The sequence below is a fragment of the Lotus japonicus genome, chromosome 1 (assembly GCF_012489685.1).
Source record: "Lotus japonicus ecotype B-129 chromosome 1, LjGifu_v1.2".
Classification (NCBI taxonomy): Eukaryota; Viridiplantae; Streptophyta; class Magnoliopsida; order Fabales; family Fabaceae; genus Lotus; species Lotus japonicus.
The window spans coordinates 112,338,538-112,360,585 of NC_080041.1; the positions used below are offsets into that span (position 1 = coordinate 112,338,538).

Consider the following 22,048-nt stretch of genomic DNA (forward strand, 5'->3'; position numbering starts at 1 on the left):
TTTACTATCTAATAACACCTCTCAATTGGTTTGCGAAGAAGAACGGCAAAGAAACCAGTGGTCACGCGATAGATTTAAAAACTAATCTCAACCGTTAATTTTATAAAAACACGAGTTAAGATTTGGCGTAAGTTTTTCTAACTTACTTCTGGAGTCAATGGATCCCTCCTCAACATTTATATATACAAAAAAAAGTGCACCTATCCAATTACAATATTTCTCTATTTCTTCCTCTTTTCTTTTTCTGTCTATACTTACTTATTCATAACACATTTATAATTTTACACTATTTTTAAAATTCAACTCTTAATTTTAAAAAAAGTAGCATTGGAGAATCAACATAGTTTATTCAAACAAATGCAATTCATGTCATTTATTGAAATGATTTCTTTTAAATATATATAAGAAAGAAAGTGAAGACAAAATTATTTCATGAAAAGGAATACACAAGAAGGCATAAGTATAAGAAAATAAAATTCTGATTTGAACACCAACTATTTCAACAATACATTCCATGTTATCCCTTGCATGCCCATATCAATGCCCATATCATTTCGGGCAAATCAAATGTTCTGTAAATGAAGGGCACGCAAACATACTCGAGGTGTATTAGTAGAAATGGTCAAGAAGACCATACAGCACTACTGGGGAAGAGAGTAAAATTCGTTTTGTTTCCCTTGGAAAATTGAAGGGAGACGGACTTCTAGAGGAATCATTGTTATCAATTTGATAACAGTTCACATAAAATGTACAGTTTTCTTTCCCCCAATATCTAACCAGTGACAGACAAGACAAACAATGGGTGTGTCCAAAGTTAATACAATAGTGCAAACTCACTCAATACATCTATAACAAAGGAAATAATAAGAGGAAAAAGAATTAAAACTTTTCTTTCTTCCTTTGCTTTTTCATTTTCTTTCTCTCTCTCTCTTGTAATTTTTTAGAATTACTTTCTTTAATTTTAATTTGCTTTGGAATTTGGATGTTCTCCATTTACTCCTTTGGTTGTAGATAGTGCTTGTTGTTGGTATTAACACATGGCACCCCTGCGGCAGTTAAGAACACCAGAGCCAGAGGTAAGGGTACCAACTAAAGAAGATGATTTTGCAGACAAACTTGAAGCTCTAGCATAGCTTGCAGCAGCCCCTGCACCTGAAGGAGTGAAAAAGGCTCCATTCAGCAGAAGGTCTCCCTGTGACCTCCAATTCCAACCTCTCCATACACCTGCCCCTGTATCCACTCTCTTTGTCACCTGTCCACATGGAGTTTTCCATTTTTAAACAAAAAGTTCACCATCATATTCATAAGCAACATGCGGAAAACTAGTAAAAATGTTACCTCCTTAGCAAAAGGGTTCACAGGGGCAAGGTATCTGTTGCCTTGGCTGTTAATTGTTGGATTAGCACTGCCTCCAATCGCATACATTTCCCAGTGGGTATAGTCATTGTTTACCACGTGGAAATAACCATGTCTACACCTGCATTATCAATAATCAATCTTTGTGTTAAAACAACATGGAGAATATAAAGCCATAATATCATTTAGCACAAGTGCACAACAGAGGTCACTCCTGAATCCTGAAGTAATGGGCATTTTGTTTTGACAAAGACACTTAAAGAGGTCTCTACTTATCATTTTCTTCCACTTAATTGATCTCTTATATCCCAATTGCAAATTATAAATGGACTATTTAGAGCCCAAGAAAAAACATCTAACAAGAAGATTAAAGGCTCATCTATGTTTGTCCAAATAAAAGAGGCTCAGGTATATGCTCCAAAAAAGATATGGGCTTTAAAGAGATCTCCACTTTTTCATTTTCTTCCATTTTATTGATCTCTTATATCCCATTGCCAATTATTAAATGGGTTATTCATAGCCCAAGAGAAAACAAGGCTCAGCTCAAAGCTTAAATGTTAAAGGTTCAGCTTATGTCGGCCGAAAACAAGGCTCAGCTATATAGGGACAAAAACAGGCTCATTCATATGAGACATATCTGACTAAGAAAACAAAAAGTGTCAGATCAAATAAGTACCCAGGTTTTGACCCCAAAATCAATAAAACTGATATCTGAGTCATTACACAACCTTTTTCATTTCACTACATTCTCTAAGTGGGCTATCCCTCCAACCCGCTGGTCCGTCAAAATATGGGTTGGGCTAAGACTCTGAACCCAAATACTAAAAGTGGGCTAGCCCAACCCAACCTACCTGCATTTTGGCGGGCCAATGACGGGTTTTGTCCGGCTTGCCCCGCCAACCCATATTGTCACCCCTATACCCGACTAAGAAAATCAAAATCATTGGTTGCTTTAAAGATGTTTTACCTTGGCATTCTTTGAATAAGACCCTCCCCAAAATGGTTGAATGCAATGGTTACTTGCATCTGCTTATCACGCACATAAGTATCACTGTGACCCAGCAGTATCACCTGTACAATTATGAAGTCAATTAAAATCAACACTTAAATCAAAATTGGTATTACTTAAGGTCACATTTGGAAAAACAGCTTAATTAAGCGCTTATGGTCATATCAAATCGGGAAGAAGCAAATCGAGAAGAAGGTTTACCTCATTGTGGCGAGTGAAGAAGTTGTTAGAAATGGTAATCGCAGTAGACCCCATAATAGCATCAACGAGTCCATCAGCACAATTAGAAAGCGAATTGTGGTCAATCCAAATATGACTCGACCCAAAGATCGAAATCCCATCACCATCAGCCATTGTCCTCCATCCATAATGCGACGGAGAGCTTCGAACCATGGCATTCCCAGTCGGCTTACAATCATGGATATGAACACCATGGATGATCACATTCGTGACAAACTGGATCGTGATGCAAGCTCCAAACGCGATGTGAACATTGGCACCGCGACCATCGATGGTCTTGAAGCTGTTCATGATGAGTTCTTGCTTGAGAGTGATCACCATGTCTCTCTTGAACACGATCCATAAGGGTTTGTCTTGAATGACGGCGTAACGGAGGGTGCCGGGTCTAGGGTTGACGGCGTCGTCGTCGTTGGGGTTTGTTACGACGTAGTACCTTCCGTCGCGGCCGCCGATGGAGTTGCGGCCGAATCCGATGGCGCAGTTGGCTAGTCGCTTTCGGCGGAGGTACCACCGCTTGTCGCAGCGCCAGCAGTCGTCGATTGGGTTCCCGGTCCCGCATGAGAAGAAATTTAGGTTCCTTCTTTGCGTGTGATTGCGTATGCTTCTGTTTCAAATTTCAAATTAAATTAACTCTGCTTCATACAGACAAGATCAATTTTTGAGAATCATTGTTACAACTTACAATTATATTTGACATTTTAGTAGTTTTATTTTGTATTAATTGTTTTTTTACTTAAATAATTATTGTTCCAATAATATTCTTTACAATTTTATTAAGAAGATTGAGATAAAAAGTAAAATAAAATAAATGTTTTTTTTTCACGAATTATAGCTCGAGTGGTATGAGTTATGAGACATATATGAGTTGGTGGAGGGTCCAATGATCAATTCATGGAGGATGAAGTAATTTAACTTTGCGATATAAAAAAAAACTAAAATAAATCAATAATTAATATGAGAATAAAAAATAAAAATTTGGATAAAATTTGATAACTATTAAATATTAACTTTGGTAAGAAAAAATTAATTGTCTCGGATGAAGAAGTAATAATTAACATTGGTGAAGTTATATATAAAGAGGAATTGTAAGAATTACCCAAGCTTAGTATTGAGAAAATTTATCTTTTTTTTTTAAGGTAGAAAAATTATCTTAGTCGTAATTAGTATAATTAACAGGGTCTAAGCATTGAAAATTCATTCTACTATTTTAAAAATGGTTGTCAAAATTACTCAAGAGAGTAGAAATTAATATAAGTGGGTAATGAATTTGATAACTCTTTATGTATTCTGTTTTATAAATAATCTTATTGAGTTCAAAAAAAATAATCTCATTGTTCCAATCCAATATTAAAACAGCTTGTTGGGTGATTTGGAAAACCCTTTTAAAACATTAAGAAGTGTCTTGAAAATAATGGCAAGCATTGACCAAAATTAAATACTAATGACATAAAGAACAAAATTAAATTAAAAAACTGAACGCAATTAATAATTAAGATCTTAACATGCAAGCATTTATTGAGGATGTCCCTAAATTGCTGAAACTGGTGGGTCGGTCATGTGCTTCTCCTGTTATGAATACGGATAGAATGATACGGTGTATACGGAAAATCGAGGGTTGGCAATCTCACCTCCTTTCTCTACTTAGAAATAAATGTCAAGGTAGAAAGGGAGATCTAGTTTCTGCTACTGTGGGGTGTGTCGGTGGTGAAAGCGTTAGTAGTATTATTGAGTTTCTGAATCCTAGTCATCATTTAATATGTTCATGGAGTTTCTCATCAAATAGCAAAAATGTGTCAGAAAACAGCTGCTAGATCAGCCAAAATATAGTGATGTGGTTAAACCAGATCTGTTGCTTAGTTTGGAGCTTGTGCTTGTACACATGCTGGATATGTTAGCCCATTCATGTGCCTTACCCCACCTTATTGGAAGATAAGGAACATGGAACTTCATCAATTCCTAACACCCAGTTCAACATTGTATTTGCTTCTAAAATTCTATGTAATTATATTGGTAATAAGATCAAGGGCCAGAGCCATTGAAGCAATCAGTAACACAGAAAATAGTTTTGATATCTACTGATATGTAACATTGTAACTCAAAGTAGGACCAAATTGAAGAGTGAATATCCTGATTCACTGATTTTTTATGGTCATCATCAAGCATTAAAGTTCTGTAAGAAGGAAACCAACAATGAACTTACCCTGATTCAATGTACTATTGCAAGCTAAATTTACACTGAGATATGGATTATTAAGTAGTAGCTCTCTTAAAATTTACAATTCAATTGTAAAAAGGGGTGGGACATGATTAAAGAGTTTATGTAAACCATAGCAGGCCTAGAGAAAGTAACTTACACATGAATTAATGTAAGTATATATATATATGGTAGCAATTATAAGAGGGCCACTAAAATACCACAGGCATATGTAAAACAAAATGACTTGATTGAAGTCATGAACCTTGGATTTAGGTGCAGAAAGGTGTTTGTACTTGAAAAGTAATTTATTTTCGGATAAGGAAAATAAAAAAGACAAGAAATTTATTATGACCGAAATGGTCGGATCTCGAGACATTGGCATGTGGTTAAGCTGGCAAATAAAAATATAATGGCTTCAATTTTTTTTAGGAGCTCTCATGCATCTGCAAAGAACATGGTGGTTGAATCTTTTGAACCATGAAAGGGAACTTCAGAACGTGATGAATTAATTAAAGCAAGATTATACTATTTGTTTTTTATAATAAAAGCAGAGAATTTTGGAGATTTATGATGCCGTGAGCAAAGGCATCAAAGAATACAGGGCCATCACATGGGAATCTCAAATACTGTTATTTTTCTCATACTGGTAATATAAAAAGTAACCTCTTCAGATGTAAAAGTGTACTATTCGGGGCTTAAGACTTATCTTCTTCTTGAAGAATAGTTCAGATACTAATGTGATCATTATTAAGAGTCAAAATAGTACTATTTTACTAATGGGCTATAACCTCATTGTAGGATACTAATGTTTTCATAGGTGAAATTTGTTCAGATGAAAATTCCCTAATTCCTATTGATGTGAATTTGGGGGTGGTATTTACCCTTGTACAAACAAGGCATAAATTTTGGGACTAAGCTCAAAAATGGAAGGTCGTTGGTATAGTTTCTTACTCAAAGGAACTGGGTAAAGAAGAAAACAAATTTGAAACAGCATCATAGGTTAATGTCATTCAATTGGCACTCAAATTAACCACTTTGACTTGACTGATTGTTCATCACGCAAAATTTCAACCAAAAAAGAATGGAAATAGGCATCTAATTTGAATCCAAAAGAAGGATTCACGAGAAGCTATCAGGGTACCCTCCTCCTTTTGTCCTGCATCTCAATCATTAATTATCACTAAATTAATGCTAATTAACTAAAGCCAAGTGTGTCTATCACTCTATCGTGTGTGCTGAATCTGCTGATCCAGATATCAATAGTGTTCATAATCATGTGAATCCTCTTCTCTAACCCCAAGATAATTAGAGAAAAAAAATCAATATACTAATCTACCAAGCACATGACCTATGAAATGAGATAGGAACCAATAATACAATAAAACAAATGCAAAAATAATCACTCAATATATAAAGTAATTCTCAGTATTGTCCCGAATAATAGCTCAAGTGGAAAAAACTAGTGGACACATGAGTTTGATGAGGGAGGTTCAGGTTCAATTCCTGAAGGGTGCAATTTATATTTCCGTTGTAAAAGAAAAGTAATTATGAGTTTTAGAGAGTGAGAGATTTTACGTTTCAACCATGGAAGCAATCTCCTCTGGATTTTCAACTGCATGCTCGTTGAAAGACCTGAAAATTTGTAGACAAAGAAAAAGATCAATTAACAGAATTAACGGCCCAGACCTCTGAGATCGGATCTGAAAGAATCAAGCTCAATTCATCCTAATCCAACGGTCATCTATGACTTTGCTCAACGTGGACGGTTTGATTTCAACCAGTTATCACAGTAGTAGTACTAGTAAGTAGTAACAGTAAAATTGAACTAACACAAACCTTTCCGCCATTGACGAATTCTTCAAGCTCTGAATCTGCAATGTCTCTTCTCTCTCCACAACCCTGCCGCAAGCAAAGAAAATTCACATTCTAATCATCGGAAAAATAAATAAGATCAAAATTGAAATTCACAGCTAGGTTTTGTACCTTGATTGGTTGGCTTTGGTGGTAGCCAGAAGAAGCGTAATGAGGAGGAAGCAGAGATTGAACTGCACCTCCATTGTTGATTGATTGGTGGTTGTGGTCACTCTGTTTTGGTGTTGTGAAGAAAGGGAGAGAATGAATGAATGAATGAAGCTAGAAAGAAATGGGAGGGAGAGAGGGGTTTATATAGAGAGACGCGCGCGAATATCAGTTGAGAAAAAGCTTAACCATGGTTAAGTTAATCAGCCAAATCAGTTTAACCGACTAACTCACCACCGCTCTAACTGCCATTAACTGCTTCCTTCCTTCGTTGCTCTTTGTTTTTCTGACGTGGCGGCGTCACTCCTCTCACATGAAAACCAAAAAGTAAAAAGTAAACAAAAACCAATAAACAAAACTCTAAGATAATAGTAATAATAATAATAATAATAATAATAATAATAATAATAATGATAATGATAATGATAATGATAATGATAAGAGTAAAATACACTGACCCCCCTCAAGGTTTGCAAGAATGACACTCCACCCCATTGTTTTTTAAAATCTAAACTCCACCCCATTTTTTATAAAGGCAAAATTTAGTGACGAAAACAAATTTGTCACTAATAAAAAATAATTACTAATTAGTTAAAATTTAAATAAATTAAATGCATATACATTATCATACATCAATTTATGAAAATAATTTTACTGAATTAAATTTAAAAAAACCATCCACTCTGCCTGTTAAGTCCACGTCTCATCTATCTCCAAATCATATTTCTCACCACAAACGATCACCACCAAACCTTTGCTCCCTTTAACACGACGACAACCATCCCAGAATGGGAAACCCCATGGCACCACCATGCCTCAGTTTTGTTGCGACCTGAACCCCAGAATGTGAATCGCACATCCTCAAAGCCACTTGTTCAACTACTTGTTGTGAACTTCACCCCTTTAAGTTGTGAGCGAACACTTTGTTGGTTTAAGATGTTGTTGGATTTTGTTAAAAACGGTGCTCCACCGCATCGTTGGGTTCTAATAACCTCTGATCCACTTCATATTTCTTAATTTTGTTTCTCTATTTTCTTCACCACCCATTTGTGTTGCTTTTTGGAACGGGAGGCAGTAGTGGGGAATTTTCCGCAATGGGCGAAAGTCTGACGGAACAATGTCGCGTGGAGGTAGAGGGCCTACGGGTCGTGAACTTCTTTTCCAGGAGAAGAAGCAATGACGGTATCCGGGGAATAAGCATTGGCTAACTCTGTGCCAGCAGCCGCGGTAAGACAGAGGATGCAAGCGTTATCCGGATAAAATTAATCCAATTTTAAAAATTGGAGGTATAAATAGATTATTTTGATTAAAATTGAATTATTACCAAATATGAAAACACAAGCATGTTTCACTATGTTCGAGATATGGTTTGTCAACCGGTCATGTGTACTATTGCATAATTTGTATTGTGAATTTACGGAGGAAGAACGTGATTGAGAGAATGAGGAGGACTGTGATGTTTTCATTTTTATATTTATTGGATTATATTGAAAATATTTTTTGAAATTATTGATTAACAATTTAAATAATAACTAATTTTTAATGAAGAATATTTTTCGTCACTAAATTTGCCTCTATATAAAATGGGGTGGGGTGTAGATTTTAGATAAGAATGGGGTGGAGTGTTATTCTAACAAAACTTGAGGGGGTGAGTGTACTTTACTCTTTACTCTAATGATAATGATAGTAATAATAGATGGAGAATCAAAAGGGTACAAAAATTTATTCGTATCTTGCGATATTTCCCTAAACTTATTTGACGACCAGTGTTGTATAAGACTATTTCAAGCACTTTCACCTATCCACCTAGGTCTCTTTCCAGCTTTTTGTGCAAAACTAAACATATCTGACAATCAATTTGAGTATTTATGCTCAAAATTCGTCTTGACCGCTCGCTTATCCTGAGCAACCCACCTAACTCATCCCTGTAATTTAATGAAGAAGTATTAAAAATATAAATAACACATAATAAATTAAACTCTTGTTTGTAATACATAATTGTAATCATACCTTAAATGCCTCAAACTAGTCAAGACATGAAGTCTCACTCATTTAGACATTATTGTAAGTTTTAATACCCTCCTAATATTGACACTATATTACATCATTAATGGCACTCGACCAGGTAAAGACAAAAAAAATTATTATCAGAAATTAATTTACATATAAATATTTTGCTAATAATGTATTTAACTAACAAACTATTTCCTAGACAAATCATTTTATACCATCTTAGAACGACCTCTCGTTCTAAGAAGGTGAAACCAAGAGGCAGGAAAAAGGAGGAGGAAGTCATTTTGGTCAAAGAGGATTCTGAAATGCATGACGATATTTTGTCTACTCCTGTTGCTCCAGAGGAGAACGAATTGATGGTTCTTCCCACGAGACTTTGGGAACCTCAAGCATTTTAACCAAAGTGAAGAGTGCCTTAGTGACGGGTACTATATTGAGGTTTGTCTATGACTGTACAAATGAAGTAGTAGTACAAGGCATAACAATTTAGATTGTGGCTCGAAGATTATTAAGATCATTCTTGCGGATCTCTTCATCTCTTCCATTCACAAGTTTTTTCAAAGAGTAGTCGGAGCCGGTTGGTTTTTTCCTTTAGGTTTGTTTTGGTGGGTCGCTCCTCTATCCTTTGAGATTAATTATCGTGCTTAACGAGTTTGGTGACTGAAAAAGGAATGAGAGATAAAATTTGTTTTAGCTGATCATATAAATTCAAAACTTTACAACACAAGCTGCCAAAAGGAGCATATGCCCAACACCGGCACCCCAAGGTCACTTCCATTAAAGATCAGTGACAGCTAGCTAGATCTATGATGAGTAAACACAAGTACACAAGCAGGGGCAAAAGACACTACTACATGCTTTTGCAAATTCTATATTGAACATTTTTATGTTGAAATTCACGAGTAAAATACACTTTGCTTTCATGATTTGTCGAAATAACACACTACTTCATTTTTTTTATCAAATATACCCTCCACTCATATTTCATTTAAATTTTGCGAAGAAATACCTAATCAGTCACAAAATCTTTGGATAATAAAAGGGAGTGGAGTGGGATGGAGTGTATATTTTAAATAAAAATAAAGTAAAGTGTTATTGAGAGTTTAAGTGTGAGTTGAAGTCTAACGTTAGTTAAATATGTGTGATGAGATGAAGATTTTATAAGAGATGTGATCCATAAACTCAATACCTTCAAGTTTTGGGTAAAGTTGTGGTGTCCAAATCTCTTGGTGGTTTTCAGTGTTGGCTCATTGGTGCATGGTGTCATGCTTTGAGCTACCACTATCTCCACGACAAATGATATCAGTTATCAGAGCTGATGATTGGTGTAGTCATGGTGATGACTCATTATGTGAAAAGTCTACCTAGCAGTGTGGTTAGCGGCGTGTCTTGTTGATGCGGTGAAGCGAACGACGGTGAAAGTGTAGATATATAGGTTATGCGGAGAGGGGGCATAATAATATGGTGGTGACACACTTGAGGGGGATAATGTTGAGAATTCAAGTGTGAGTGGAGTCTCAATTGTTTAATTTGGGTGAGGACAAACTTTATAAAATATGTGACTCATAAACTCAATACCTTTTTTAGAAAAATTATGGTATCCAAATCTCTTAATGATCTTCAATGTTGGACCAATGTTGCATGATCTCATGCTTTAAACTCCTCATTCCCCAACAATTGTCATTTTAACACTATATAAATCATGAGAATCAACTAATCAAGCATATAACCCATATACCTTGGTATATCTACTCTCTCTCTATATACTATATATATATATATATATATATATATAACCAAGACTTTCACAATTTCTGTAATTTAAACATAAAACTTGAGTGTTTCTATAAATACGATGTTGAATTGCAGATACTGAAAAGAGTAGTCTCAAAATTATACTAGAAAAGAAAAATAGTGAAAGTTGTCAATTGATCACTAGTTTTTTTATAGGCAAATGTTAGTCTTTAATATAACGTTAGTAAATTAGTCTATCCTTAGAGTTTAAACCCTTCAAAATCGTTCACTAGTTAAAGATGATAAATTGTTCTTGTGCTTTTGTGTTACATAAGGAATAAACATCTCGTGTAAGCTGACTTTTAAGACATTTAAGAAAAGCATAATGTTAAAAGAGTCATGAGTACTCTTACAAAGTTTCACCAGCAGTGCTAATTAAAAAAGCTTAAAAGCGTCAAACCCTAACTTGAAAAGCTTGAAACAAGTTTGCGGGCCTCTCAGTATTTCTAATTCATAAAACATTCATACACGATTTAGCTTCTTAATTTTTCTTTACTTCCTTGCCTTTGCCAAATTTTCCATCTTTACACTTTAGCGACTTTAATTTTTTGCTTTTAATTTTTGCTTTCATGCAATTCCTGCACCAAATCGTCCACACTATTAGAATATGAAAAAAAAAACACAAAATATTTTTTTTCATATCTTGGATTATTCTTTATAGGCTTAATTGAGTTTTTGTCTCTAACCTTTGCATAATGGTTGGTTTTAGTCCCTCATCGGCGTAAGTGTAGCGAGAGGTCCCTAACCTTTGCATTAATGTTTGGTTTTAGTTGCACTGGTCGTCTGGGTCAATGTCGGAGCTCCAGGATGCTCATGTGGCATGGCCACGCCATTTAATGAGTCCAGTTGGCTTTTTTCTTTCTTTTTCATTTAAAAAAATTAAGAAAACACAAAGAGAGGAGCTAGGGTTTCGTTTTTGGTTGGAGGTAGATAAGACAAGAGGAGTTGCTGAGCTTCAATAACAAAACACAAAGACGAAGGAGAAAACATGTTTTAAGTGGATGATTCTAGTTGGAAAACTGGGGTGCACGGTGGCTGTGATGAACACGATGAACAAGTTGAAGAATGAGCCCAGAAACAATCCAATTCAACCAAGAATTTTACAAAACTTTCCAAAATTGACGTTTAGGCTTCTAGGAACGTGATGGTGGTGGTTTCAAAGGGATTTAAGAAGGTTTCAGTGAAGGGTAAACGATGAAGACGAAGAACAGGTTGAAGGTGAAACCCAGATTCCATGAAATTGTGCCCAGAACTTGTCCAAACTTTCCAGATTTGATCTCCCATGCCTAGAAACATGATTGAAGGGTTTTTGGAGAGAATTGAAAGGATTTTCGTGAAGAACAAAGAAGGGAAGTGAAGAACCTAGTTAAAGACTTTGAGAGGGAATTAGGTGCTTCTCTCACTAGCTCAGAGAATCAGGTTGGGACTGAGTTGTGGCTTGATCATCAAGGCTAATGAGTAATGAACCTTCAAATTTATTGGCCAATGAGTGGGGAAATTGAAGGACAAATGACCATGGAAGTGTCATGCATGAAGACGAGTGTCCCTGCACTTGTCTCTCCATCATGAAGACAAATGGCCTACCCATGCACTAAACCTACATCTAATACCTCTAATTAAGCTTGATTAATCAAATCCATAAATCATCCAATGTACGTGGGCAAGTAGTATTTTATTTTGTTACATTTTGCATAATTGAATTTTAAATAATAAATTCCTCCAATAAGGCATTGATATATATTCAGAATTTAGACCTCTTTAAATTATTCAAAAATATTTTCTTCTTCTTCTTCAAAATCTTTCAATCATCTTATTTCTCATTTCAAACACAACAACATATTATAATAATAATAATAATAATAATAATAATAATAATAATAATAATAATAATAATAATAATAATGTATTAAATTAGTGGAGGGGAAAATAAGATTTTACATGTAGTGAGATAGAGCATAAGAGAAAATCAATGGTATGTGAATCATAAGAGAGATAGGAAGAGAGATATAGAGAGAAAAAAAAAATGTAATTATGTAATATATTTTATGGCTTAATAGTTCTTTTTGTCCCTGACTTATCACGATTTTACACTTTTTGTCCCTCTAGAAAAAATTAGCAAAATTAGTCCCTCACGTTTACACACTTTTACCGTTTTAGTCCCAAATAGGGATACTTTTGCAAAAAAAATAAGCAATGTGGAGGACCAAAAGTGCTAATTTTTTTATTGGGAACCAAAAGTGCAAAATCGTGATAAGTAAGGGATCAAAAGAGCTATTAAGCCATCTTTTATTTCTCTTTTTGTGAGATTAATGAAGTATGAAAGTATCTTATTTTTATGGGTTGGGGCATGTTCAAATGTAAGCTGATGACCCGGGTTTATATGATGTTTTTATGGTTTTTCGTCCTTGTAGGTTTTGAGTCTTTTTCTTGTGTCTCATGTAGTGTTTCATGCATTCTCATGCATTTTTACTTTTATTTGTGCATTTTCATTAGTTTAGTAATTATGTAGTTTTATAAGGACTTTAGTTGCATTTTAGTATAGTTCTGAGTCTTTTGTTAATTGTCATTAGTTTTGAGTCCCTTGTGCAATTAAATTGTTGGTATTCTTGATATTTTTCCTTGAGCTTTGATGAGAGTAATCAGGTCTGAAACTGAAGAAGAAGGAAGGTCAAGAAGCTTGGTGAATTGAAGGGAGGCTTAAAGAGGCATAAAGAGGAGTTAAAATGAAGATCAAGGGACTTTCCAGCGAGTCTGAGCGCCTAGGCATGCTCCATTGGCGCCTAGGCGCCAATTGCCCTGTTCCTGAAATTGGAATTGGCGCCTAGGCGCTCTGAATTGGCGCTCAGGCGCTTTGAATTGGCGCCTAGGCGCCAATTACCTTTCAGAGGCACTTTTTCAGCATGGAATTGGCGCCCAGGCGCTCTAAATTGGCGCCTGAGCGCCCGGAACAGCCAAGACTCGTGATTTTTTTCCTATAAATAGGATTTTAGTCATTTTCTTTTGTAATCTTTGATATCAATTCATTTTTTACATAAGTTTAGAGGTAGAGGATCATCTAGGAGAGTGAGGGAAGGCTTCCAAGCTTGTGTTCAAGGTTCTTAGCCAAGCATGGCTCTAATCTCTCTTCTTATGCTTTGGTTTTCATGTAAGACTTTTCATCTTTAAGTTATAATCTTAAGTTCTTTCCCACATGTTCTTCTTCTTTCCTTGAATCCCATTTTCTGAACATCAATCTAAGCTTGTATGCATGCTTGCTTTTTGCTTTTCTATAATCAGAACGGAAGTTTGTTATAGATTAGGGAACCGATTTGGGATTACCCCTTCTATGCTTGCTACTAAGAATAGAGGAAGGGTTGGGGTTTGATGGCCTGAATTTGCATGATCTAAAACCTCATATAAATGACTAAGTACACAAGGAATTGAGCTTAGCTTTTAGTATGAGTGAATTGCTTATGTGAGGAATCAATAAGTGAGTAACTAGGCTATATCATCAAGGAGAGATCCATGAGAACATGTGCTTAGAATGATGTACTTGAATTGACTAGTTGAACAAGAACCCAAAGCATGTTATTTTCTGAATTGTCTTTTTATTTTTCCTTTTCCTTATTATTACTTCAACATATCTCTTATTCAATAATACAAACCTTCATACTCAAGGCTTAAGCTGAATTTAGTCACTCACAATCCCTGTGGTTCGATATTTAAAACCGGGTGGATTCCGTACACTTGCGGATTTACCAACATAAGCCCAATTTTATTAACTAATCATTAAGTTAGGATTAGCATCTCTTACCTACTTATAAATATCAAAAGGATCCACAGTCATGCCACATGCCACAACTAAAATAAACAGCCGCAAGAATTTCTCTAGCGGCTGTTCGCCTAGGCTTTTGTAGATTCGAGGATCCAATTGCATCTTAAACTTTCAATTGAAAATGTATTCCTTAATTCCTATTAGTTTATATTACATGTGAAACATTAATCTTGCTAGAATTTGAAATTCCTTATTTCTGGGACCATTTACATATTTAACCCTATCTTTTATTTCTCTTTTGGTGAGATTGAAGTATGAAAGTATCTTATTTTTATGGGTTGGGCCAGGTTCAAATGTTAGCCCAATTTGATTACTTAATCATTAAGTTGGGGCTAGAATCTCTTACCTACTTATAAATATCAAAAGGATCCAGAGGCATGCCACACTCTTACCTTCTCCCGCGGTCGTTCGCATAGGCTTTTGTAGATTCAAGGATCCAATTGCATCTTGAACTTTCAATTGAAAAGGTATTCCTTAGTTATGATTAGTTTCTATTACATGTGAAACATTAATCTCGCTAGAACTTTAAAAACCCTTATTTCTGAGGTGTTTTTATTTTATAGTTTCCAACACATAGCTTTTGTAGTTTGTGTAAATTTGGACAATTTTCAACTGAGATGTTCCTTGTCCATTTATTTTATTATCTTGAGTTTATTTATGCATCTAACAAAATCGGTTTGAATTAATTTTGAGTTATGAATAAAAAATTTCACACTTAAAAGCTTTTGAAAAGTTGTACAACACCATATCATTTGATAGTCTAGACAATACATTCTATGAAAATTTTCTTGTGACCATACATTTTGTATCATGTAAATCTTTTTAATTTAAGTGACATAATTCAACCCACTCTTTAAATCCTTGTGGCGATTCAATAAATATATATCCCCACATGTATTATGTGATTGAATTTGAGTGGATGAAAAATGTAATTGTACATGATCTTTTGACCATATGAAAAATTTGTAATAACCATTTGACACATATAAAAATTTCAACTTTATATAATGTGCATATAACCTCTAATATTTAATTATATAATTAGTGTATAATATTTAATTACATAATTAGTGTATTCGTGCTAAATAAAATATAAATAAAATTTCAACCAGTTAATTAAGTCTCATTATAGGAGGACTATATTAATTATTTTATAACATTAATATTGAAGTTTATTATTTCACATATCATCTATTAATGCTAATGCATTAAAAATGCAACAACTTACCATATATGTCCTTCAATTATATTTTATAATATATACTTAAATATAGCCTTATTAAATAATGAATAATATATATATATATATATATATTTTCTAATTTTTTCTATGAAAATATATTTACTGAAATAGGTATATATTTAGTTTCAATTAAAGCACATTAAATAGCTCTTTATAACAAATAGTTAGCATCGAAAGATATAATGCATAAATTGTTCTTAATTCTCATTATTTTCTTTGTGATTAAGCTATGACTAGGGCCAAGGTTGAACTTGCTTATATCGCTGATCATTCGTTAAGGAAAGCAACATTCAATAAAAGGAAGAATGATATCATAAAGAAGTTGAAAGAGCTCACTTTTCTCACTGGGTTACGAGCTTGTGCAATAATTTCCAGTGTTTTCAATGCACCCCCTGAGGTTTGGCCAAATACAGAGGAAGCTATGGATGTGGTTGAGAAGTATCATGATGCACCCGCACTGAATGAAAGTGATAATTTGCACCCACTTAGCTTCATGATGCAAACCATTTCCAAACTCCAAGATGTTCTGGAAAAGAAGCTTCGTAGGATTCGTGAGGATGAGCTAACTATGGTTATGTTCAACTATATGGAAGACAAAACCTTGCCAGAAGATCTGAGTTTTGAAGACTGTAATATTATCAACGAGTTAGTTCAAAAGAAAATCGAGGAAATTGATTTGAAGATCGCTATGCTTAGTTAAAAAATATTGTAAGACCCTCAATTTATTAAATAAATTAGTATGAAATAACTATATTATTATTACAATAATATTATAAAATTGTTTGATCATTGTCTGTTTGCCCGTTTTTTTAATTGAGTGTTGTTGATTGATTATTTGTCGTTGAGAGTATGTGAATGTTCAATGCATGATATGTGAGTAATATCATCATGGTTGATGTTGATGTTGGCTTTGTTGTTGGCATTGAGTTATGGAGGAAGAGGAAGAGGAAGAAGGTGGAAGAACAAGGAATAAAATTGATTAAAATATTTTTCAAGGGACTAAAATTGATGTGAAAAAAGTCCACGTGTCCGTCCTTAGCTGACTAGGCTTGTCACAGGACCGTTGACAGGTCAAAATTGAGCAAAATGACTTAATTAGATTAAAAAAACAATTTTAGAAACCCAATTTAATACAAAAATTTTACAGGGACCAGATTTAATTCTCTTTACAATTTCAAGGACCAAAAGGTTATTTAAGCCTTTATATTTAAAGACAAACTTGTGACTATTGCGTGCAATGCGTAGGTTCTTCAATGTCTTAAATATAATATTTGTGCTAAAGTGTATAATTTTTAATAAAGTATACAGAAATTTTATTAGTGTGGTAAAATGCTCTCATTCAGGTAATGTGAAAGTCAAATATTTTTCGAATAGTGTGATTTATAAGAAACAAATTGCGATATAGGGCCGGAGATCTAGAAACCATTATTAACACTGCAAAATCCTTACACTGTGTTTGTTTCTATGGAAAACTTAGGAAGGAATAAGGATGGGAGGGAAAGATGAAGGAAAAGGAAGGGGGAGGTTGAACAGTGTGTGAACAGTGTCAAATTTATTTTCCTCGCACATGTGGACGGAAAACTAGAAGAGACAAGAGGATTTGTTTAAAAGACACCAATACCCTTATGAAGATTCATCATTGTTGTACCTGTACGTGTTTTTTCTCACATCTATTTTTTTTACGTTATTTTTTTGTACATAGCATTAATTAGTGCAGTTTTAATTTGACTAGTGCAGTTTGTTTTTCAAACATTCTCAATTCCATTTAAATAACTTGACTAGTGCAGTTTTATTTATTTTTTATTTAGTTTACTTTAATGCCGTGAGTATACATTTTATTTATAGTTATTTATTTAAAATATGATTTTAATATAATATGACTATTTAAAGATTTGTGTAAAAAGGGTGAAATAGTAATTGTGTAAACATTGCTCTCACTTTTTCTTTCCTTCTTCTTTCCTTTTCCCTTAATCCAAACATCTTCAAAATCACCTCATTTTTCACTTATATTCCTTCCTCATATACTCTTTCCTCTTATATTCCTTCTGTTCGTTTTCCCTTCTTCATCCAAACAGAGCATTAGAGTAAAGTGTACCAATTTTTTGAAATTTTGTGCTGAAACTTATTTACTAATTTATTTTGTTGATAGTGTTTAATGATCATTTCTAAATATGTTAATTTATTTAATTTTGATTAATAAAAAATATATAAGCGTTGATTGTTTGAAAACATATTTAGAAAAGTAATTAATTTTAAAAACTTTGATTGATTAATTAAAAAGTGACATGCGTTTTTTAACCATAAGATCATCTAGTGAGACAATCTTATTCAATTCGGATAGAGAAAAATGATGATGCACTGATAATGTAATTTTTTTTACACCGTCAACCAATCAGATTGTAAGGATGTGTCACGTCAATTAATGAAATTAAATAAATAAAAATTTCTCACGTCCTTAAAATCTGATTGGTTGATTGTGTAAAAAGATTTACATTGTTAGTGTATAGAAATTAAACTCATCCGAATATGATGAAGACTAAATACTTCTCAAAAGTGAAACTCTTTATAAGGATTAAACTCTCGACCTTAGGAATTTAAACCGTCGTTTTTAACTATTCAAATTCGTTGAGTAAATAATTAGTGATATGCTTTAATTGACTATATTTATTATTAATTTGATTTGTATATTCAATATGGGAGTGCACATGGCTTCATAATAAAAAAAAAAAGTAGTTGATGTAGTTTCATAAGATTTAAGAATGTAGACTCAAATTAATTTAATGCATGGAGGGTTATTTAATACTCTGACAAAAATGAAAAATGTTTAAATAACAAAATAAGAAATTGACTTGTGCCTTTTTTTTTGTCAAAGAAAACTTGTTCATTCATAAAGGGGCACAAAAAGCCCAAAGCCCAACGGCTATACAAAAGGCCCAAAGCCTAGAAACCTCCACAACAGGGGAGAAAACAGGGACAAACGCATGAAAACAAAATTGACTTGTGCCTTAACTGGAGTTTCAAAGAAATTTCACATGGTGCTACACACCGTTAATTAAGGAAATGAAGAACAGGTTCATTGATTCTCACGCTTTACCTCTGCTTTGTACCGTACACGTTTGACGCATGCGTTGGCGGCATAACTCTAGATCATTTACTATGAACACATGCTTTGATTCTAAAGAATCACAACAACGATAGAAACTACGTGTCCTATATGTAATTTGTTAATGCAATATGGAATTGAAGATTGCTTAAGGTGATCATGCTGTGGAAGTAGTGGTTTGTGAGTGGAGCATTTTGGGGGTAAATGGTATATAATGCATACCAACTGCCAAGGTTGGCCATTTCGGATTTGCAAAGAGAAAGATTAGAAGCATTATGAAAACACGGGTTGACATAATTAGTAGTACATGTTAACTCTCATATCTCAATAGTTAAAGGGTTCAAATCTCATGTGTCCAACTTGTCGTCAAGAGGGGAAAGGAAACAAGACAAATTAATATAAAATGTATGAAATTATAAATCTCTTCACTTTCACTTGTAGATAAGTACTAAAGAAATTTTCTAATTCTTTTAATAACATAAATAAGTTCATTTATAACATGTACTAGGGAAGATTTATTTAATAGAATACAATAAATAATAAACTTATATACATTTACACTTTCTCACGGGAAATTTTAACATAACACTAATTGTATTTAAAATGATATAGACATTATAGTTTATGTGATAAGAGTTTGGTCACATATGAGTTGAGGAGGGAAAGTTTCAGAAATCAATCTCTATTTTCTCTCTTCTTTTCTTCTCTCTTTACTCAAAATCTTGTCTCAACTCAAAGTCAAATTGTGACTCACGAGATAGAGCCGAAGCTTTACTGAAGTCAGCCATCACAAGAAATGAAGAACAAAATGAAAATGTAATTAAAACCCAAAAAATGAAGAGCCCCAAACACACTCCCTAAAGAAGCACCCAAAGGCTATTATTTCTCGTCCTAGAGGGTCAAAGTGATTCTATTTCTAGAAATGCCCAATGTCCATAGTCCAAGTACAGAAAAAAAAGTGCAAAATAAACCTAAAACAAGAGGTCTAAAATGTATAAGGCTTCTCCTAAATACAAACAAAAGAAAAATTACAGCAGGCAAACCTAAACTAATGAGCTATAATAACCAACACACAAGGTCAAAAGAGAAAAGAAGAAAGAAAAATATACGAAAAAAAATTAATATATACATGAAAAACCTCACTTTTTTTTTTCTTCTTGATTAATTTTCGTCACACTTAACTTAAATGAATCAGGAAACTTAAATATCTGCACTTATTTTTATTGATACTTTGTGGCAATACTATGATCTTTTTGAAAAGAAAAAAAGATATTCGGTGAATTTCGAAGTCAGATTCGATAATAAAGAAAGGAAAATAGTTTTAGATGCATGGCTAAGAATTATAAGCAAATGATGATAAGCGTTCGACGCAATGATCTCATACACAGGGAGATAATATGCTTATTGAATACAAAATTATACTCTATCACGGTATCAAATAATTTATAGAGAGCTTTTTCTGACACTTGATTGAATACTTTATCCTTTCATTTAAACAATTGACGGTCCTTCAAAATTTTAATATTACGTTGCCTTCCATGACCTTTATTAAATTTGCATAACGTATTACATGCAGCTGAACTTGAGAACTCCCCTTCATGTTAGAAATGATTGGGTGGTTAGGGAACCCGGAGCAGCATTGTTGCCATGGTAACGTGAACAGTCCAATACCTATCCACAAACTTCAATGATTAAGAATTCATCTTTGCCATCTCATCTTCTCTTAGATGCCCCTATGGAAAATAATAGTGTAAATGAATGTCAACTATCTCACTCAAACATCGTGGATCCAACTCAATCCTTTGTAGAAACGTCATGTGGCTTATCTATCTCTAAAATGTTCTGAATGTCTCATTGGTCGCTACCACATGACCATCACCGACTCTCTCTCTCCCTCCCTCCTCCTAGCTTGGTGTGTTTCTTTTTAAACACTTTGAAAATGTGTTTCATTGAACATTAATGTGATACGTACCTTACCTGTCTTTTTATATCATTGGTAGATACATTATTATTAAACTTGAACCGGTAAATATTGTTTCAGTTAGAAGATTGGATTAATGAGTTAGTGTTTGAACCAGTGAGTCATAGATTAAGCCATTAACTCATATATATATATATATATTATATAATATAATACATGTGATATATAAATTATATTAATACTACATATTCGAGTTTTATGATTATTATGCGAATGAATTGTCATCACCATCCACTTGCTTGCTAGTCTTTATATTACAATTGGCTTTTTTGTCTAATAAATTAAAATAGTTATAGCCTTACAAGTTATGGGCCAAAAATTCCAGGCCCACTTAGAGTACTTATTCCACTAAAAACTAAAAACTCTAGTGCTCTCTCATCTACATCTACATGTACTTAGTGGGTTGTTCATAAAAGACATTTTTTTTTTCAATGGCCCTTCACCCTATTATTCTGTTATACTAGTCTTGTCTATTTTTGTTGGTTTCAGCTACCCTTTGCCAATCAGGACTATTCATCTATCACCTAGGTTTCTCATTCCCCGTGTTTTTATATGTTCAATCATGCGGTGTCGTACAACAGGGATTGAGTTAGGTTTGTAATAGAAGGAAAATGATCTTACTTGGATGTACAAGGAGGCAACTTTCTCTCTGCGCGGAAGTATGGGAAGCACAAGCGGAGATCGTGGGAGAAGGTTCATCTTCGTCAGAGCAAGACCATATGGATGGGTATGATGGAACCAATAGCATAACAACATGATCATATTCTTCAATCCCCCACGCCTCCATTAAAATTCATGATTTAATCGATTGTACAAATAGTTAACCTTAAAATTCATGATTCCATGAACTTCATATACTCTCTTTTACGTGAAATGACTTGTTATGGTGAAACTAACCCAAGTGCTAGTCTTTAAACATAATCTCTTCCTTGCTTCTGAAACTAGTTCCTCTCCAAACAACAAATATATTTCTTTTTAATTTCTTATGCTCTAAACAACTTTTTCATATTGTGAATTGGTATTTCCCACAATCTCTGTGGTTCGACAATCTTTTATATTACTTCGAGCGTACTGTATACTTGCGGATAACGTATTTATTCCACATTCTACTCAAACGTCTTTGCATATATTGTTTCATCCTTTAATTGATTAGAAGTGTTACCCTTCTTGTGTTTATTTTTTCAGTTGCTAACTTGCTATCACAACTCAACCTCTAGGAATGAGCATCTACAATTGTCAACGAAAAAAGATAAATGGGGGAACCTGGTGGAAACAACAT

The 22,048-nt window shown here is 33.9% G+C and overlaps 2 protein-coding genes across 3 annotated transcripts; one reads left to right on the forward strand and one right to left on the reverse strand.

The window, feature by feature from the left end:
- Positions 1-463: 463 nt before the first annotated feature.
- LOC130729317 (probable pectate lyase 8) lies at positions 464-6,944 on the reverse strand. 2 transcript variants are annotated; one of them, XM_057581028.1, is made up of 7 exons: positions 6,786-6,944; positions 6,639-6,701; positions 6,378-6,434; positions 2,567-3,206; positions 2,324-2,427; positions 1,339-1,477; positions 464-1,252 (listed from the first exon to the last, which is right to left on the reverse strand). In XM_057581028.1, exons 1-7 carry the CDS (start codon positions 6,857-6,859, stop codon positions 1,031-1,033), a joined length of 1,299 nt encoding a protein of 432 aa, XP_057437011.1. In that variant the 5' UTR covers positions 6,860-6,944; the 3' UTR covers positions 464-1,030. The 2 variants fall into 2 exon arrangements, with proteins under 2 accessions (XP_057437011.1, XP_057437010.1); XM_057581027.1 differs by having other exon boundaries at positions 2,567-3,209.
- A 7,890-nt stretch (positions 6,945-14,834) lies between these two features.
- Positions 14,835-16,396, forward strand: LOC130732452 (agamous-like MADS-box protein AGL80). The gene is made up of 2 exons (XM_057584497.1): positions 14,835-14,909; positions 15,913-16,396. The coding sequence occupies exon 2, from the start codon at positions 15,915-15,917 to the stop codon at positions 16,383-16,385; it is 471 nt and encodes a 156-aa protein (XP_057440480.1). The 5' UTR covers positions 14,835-14,909; positions 15,913-15,914; the 3' UTR covers positions 16,386-16,396.
- Positions 16,397-22,048: the final 5,652 nt, after the last annotated feature.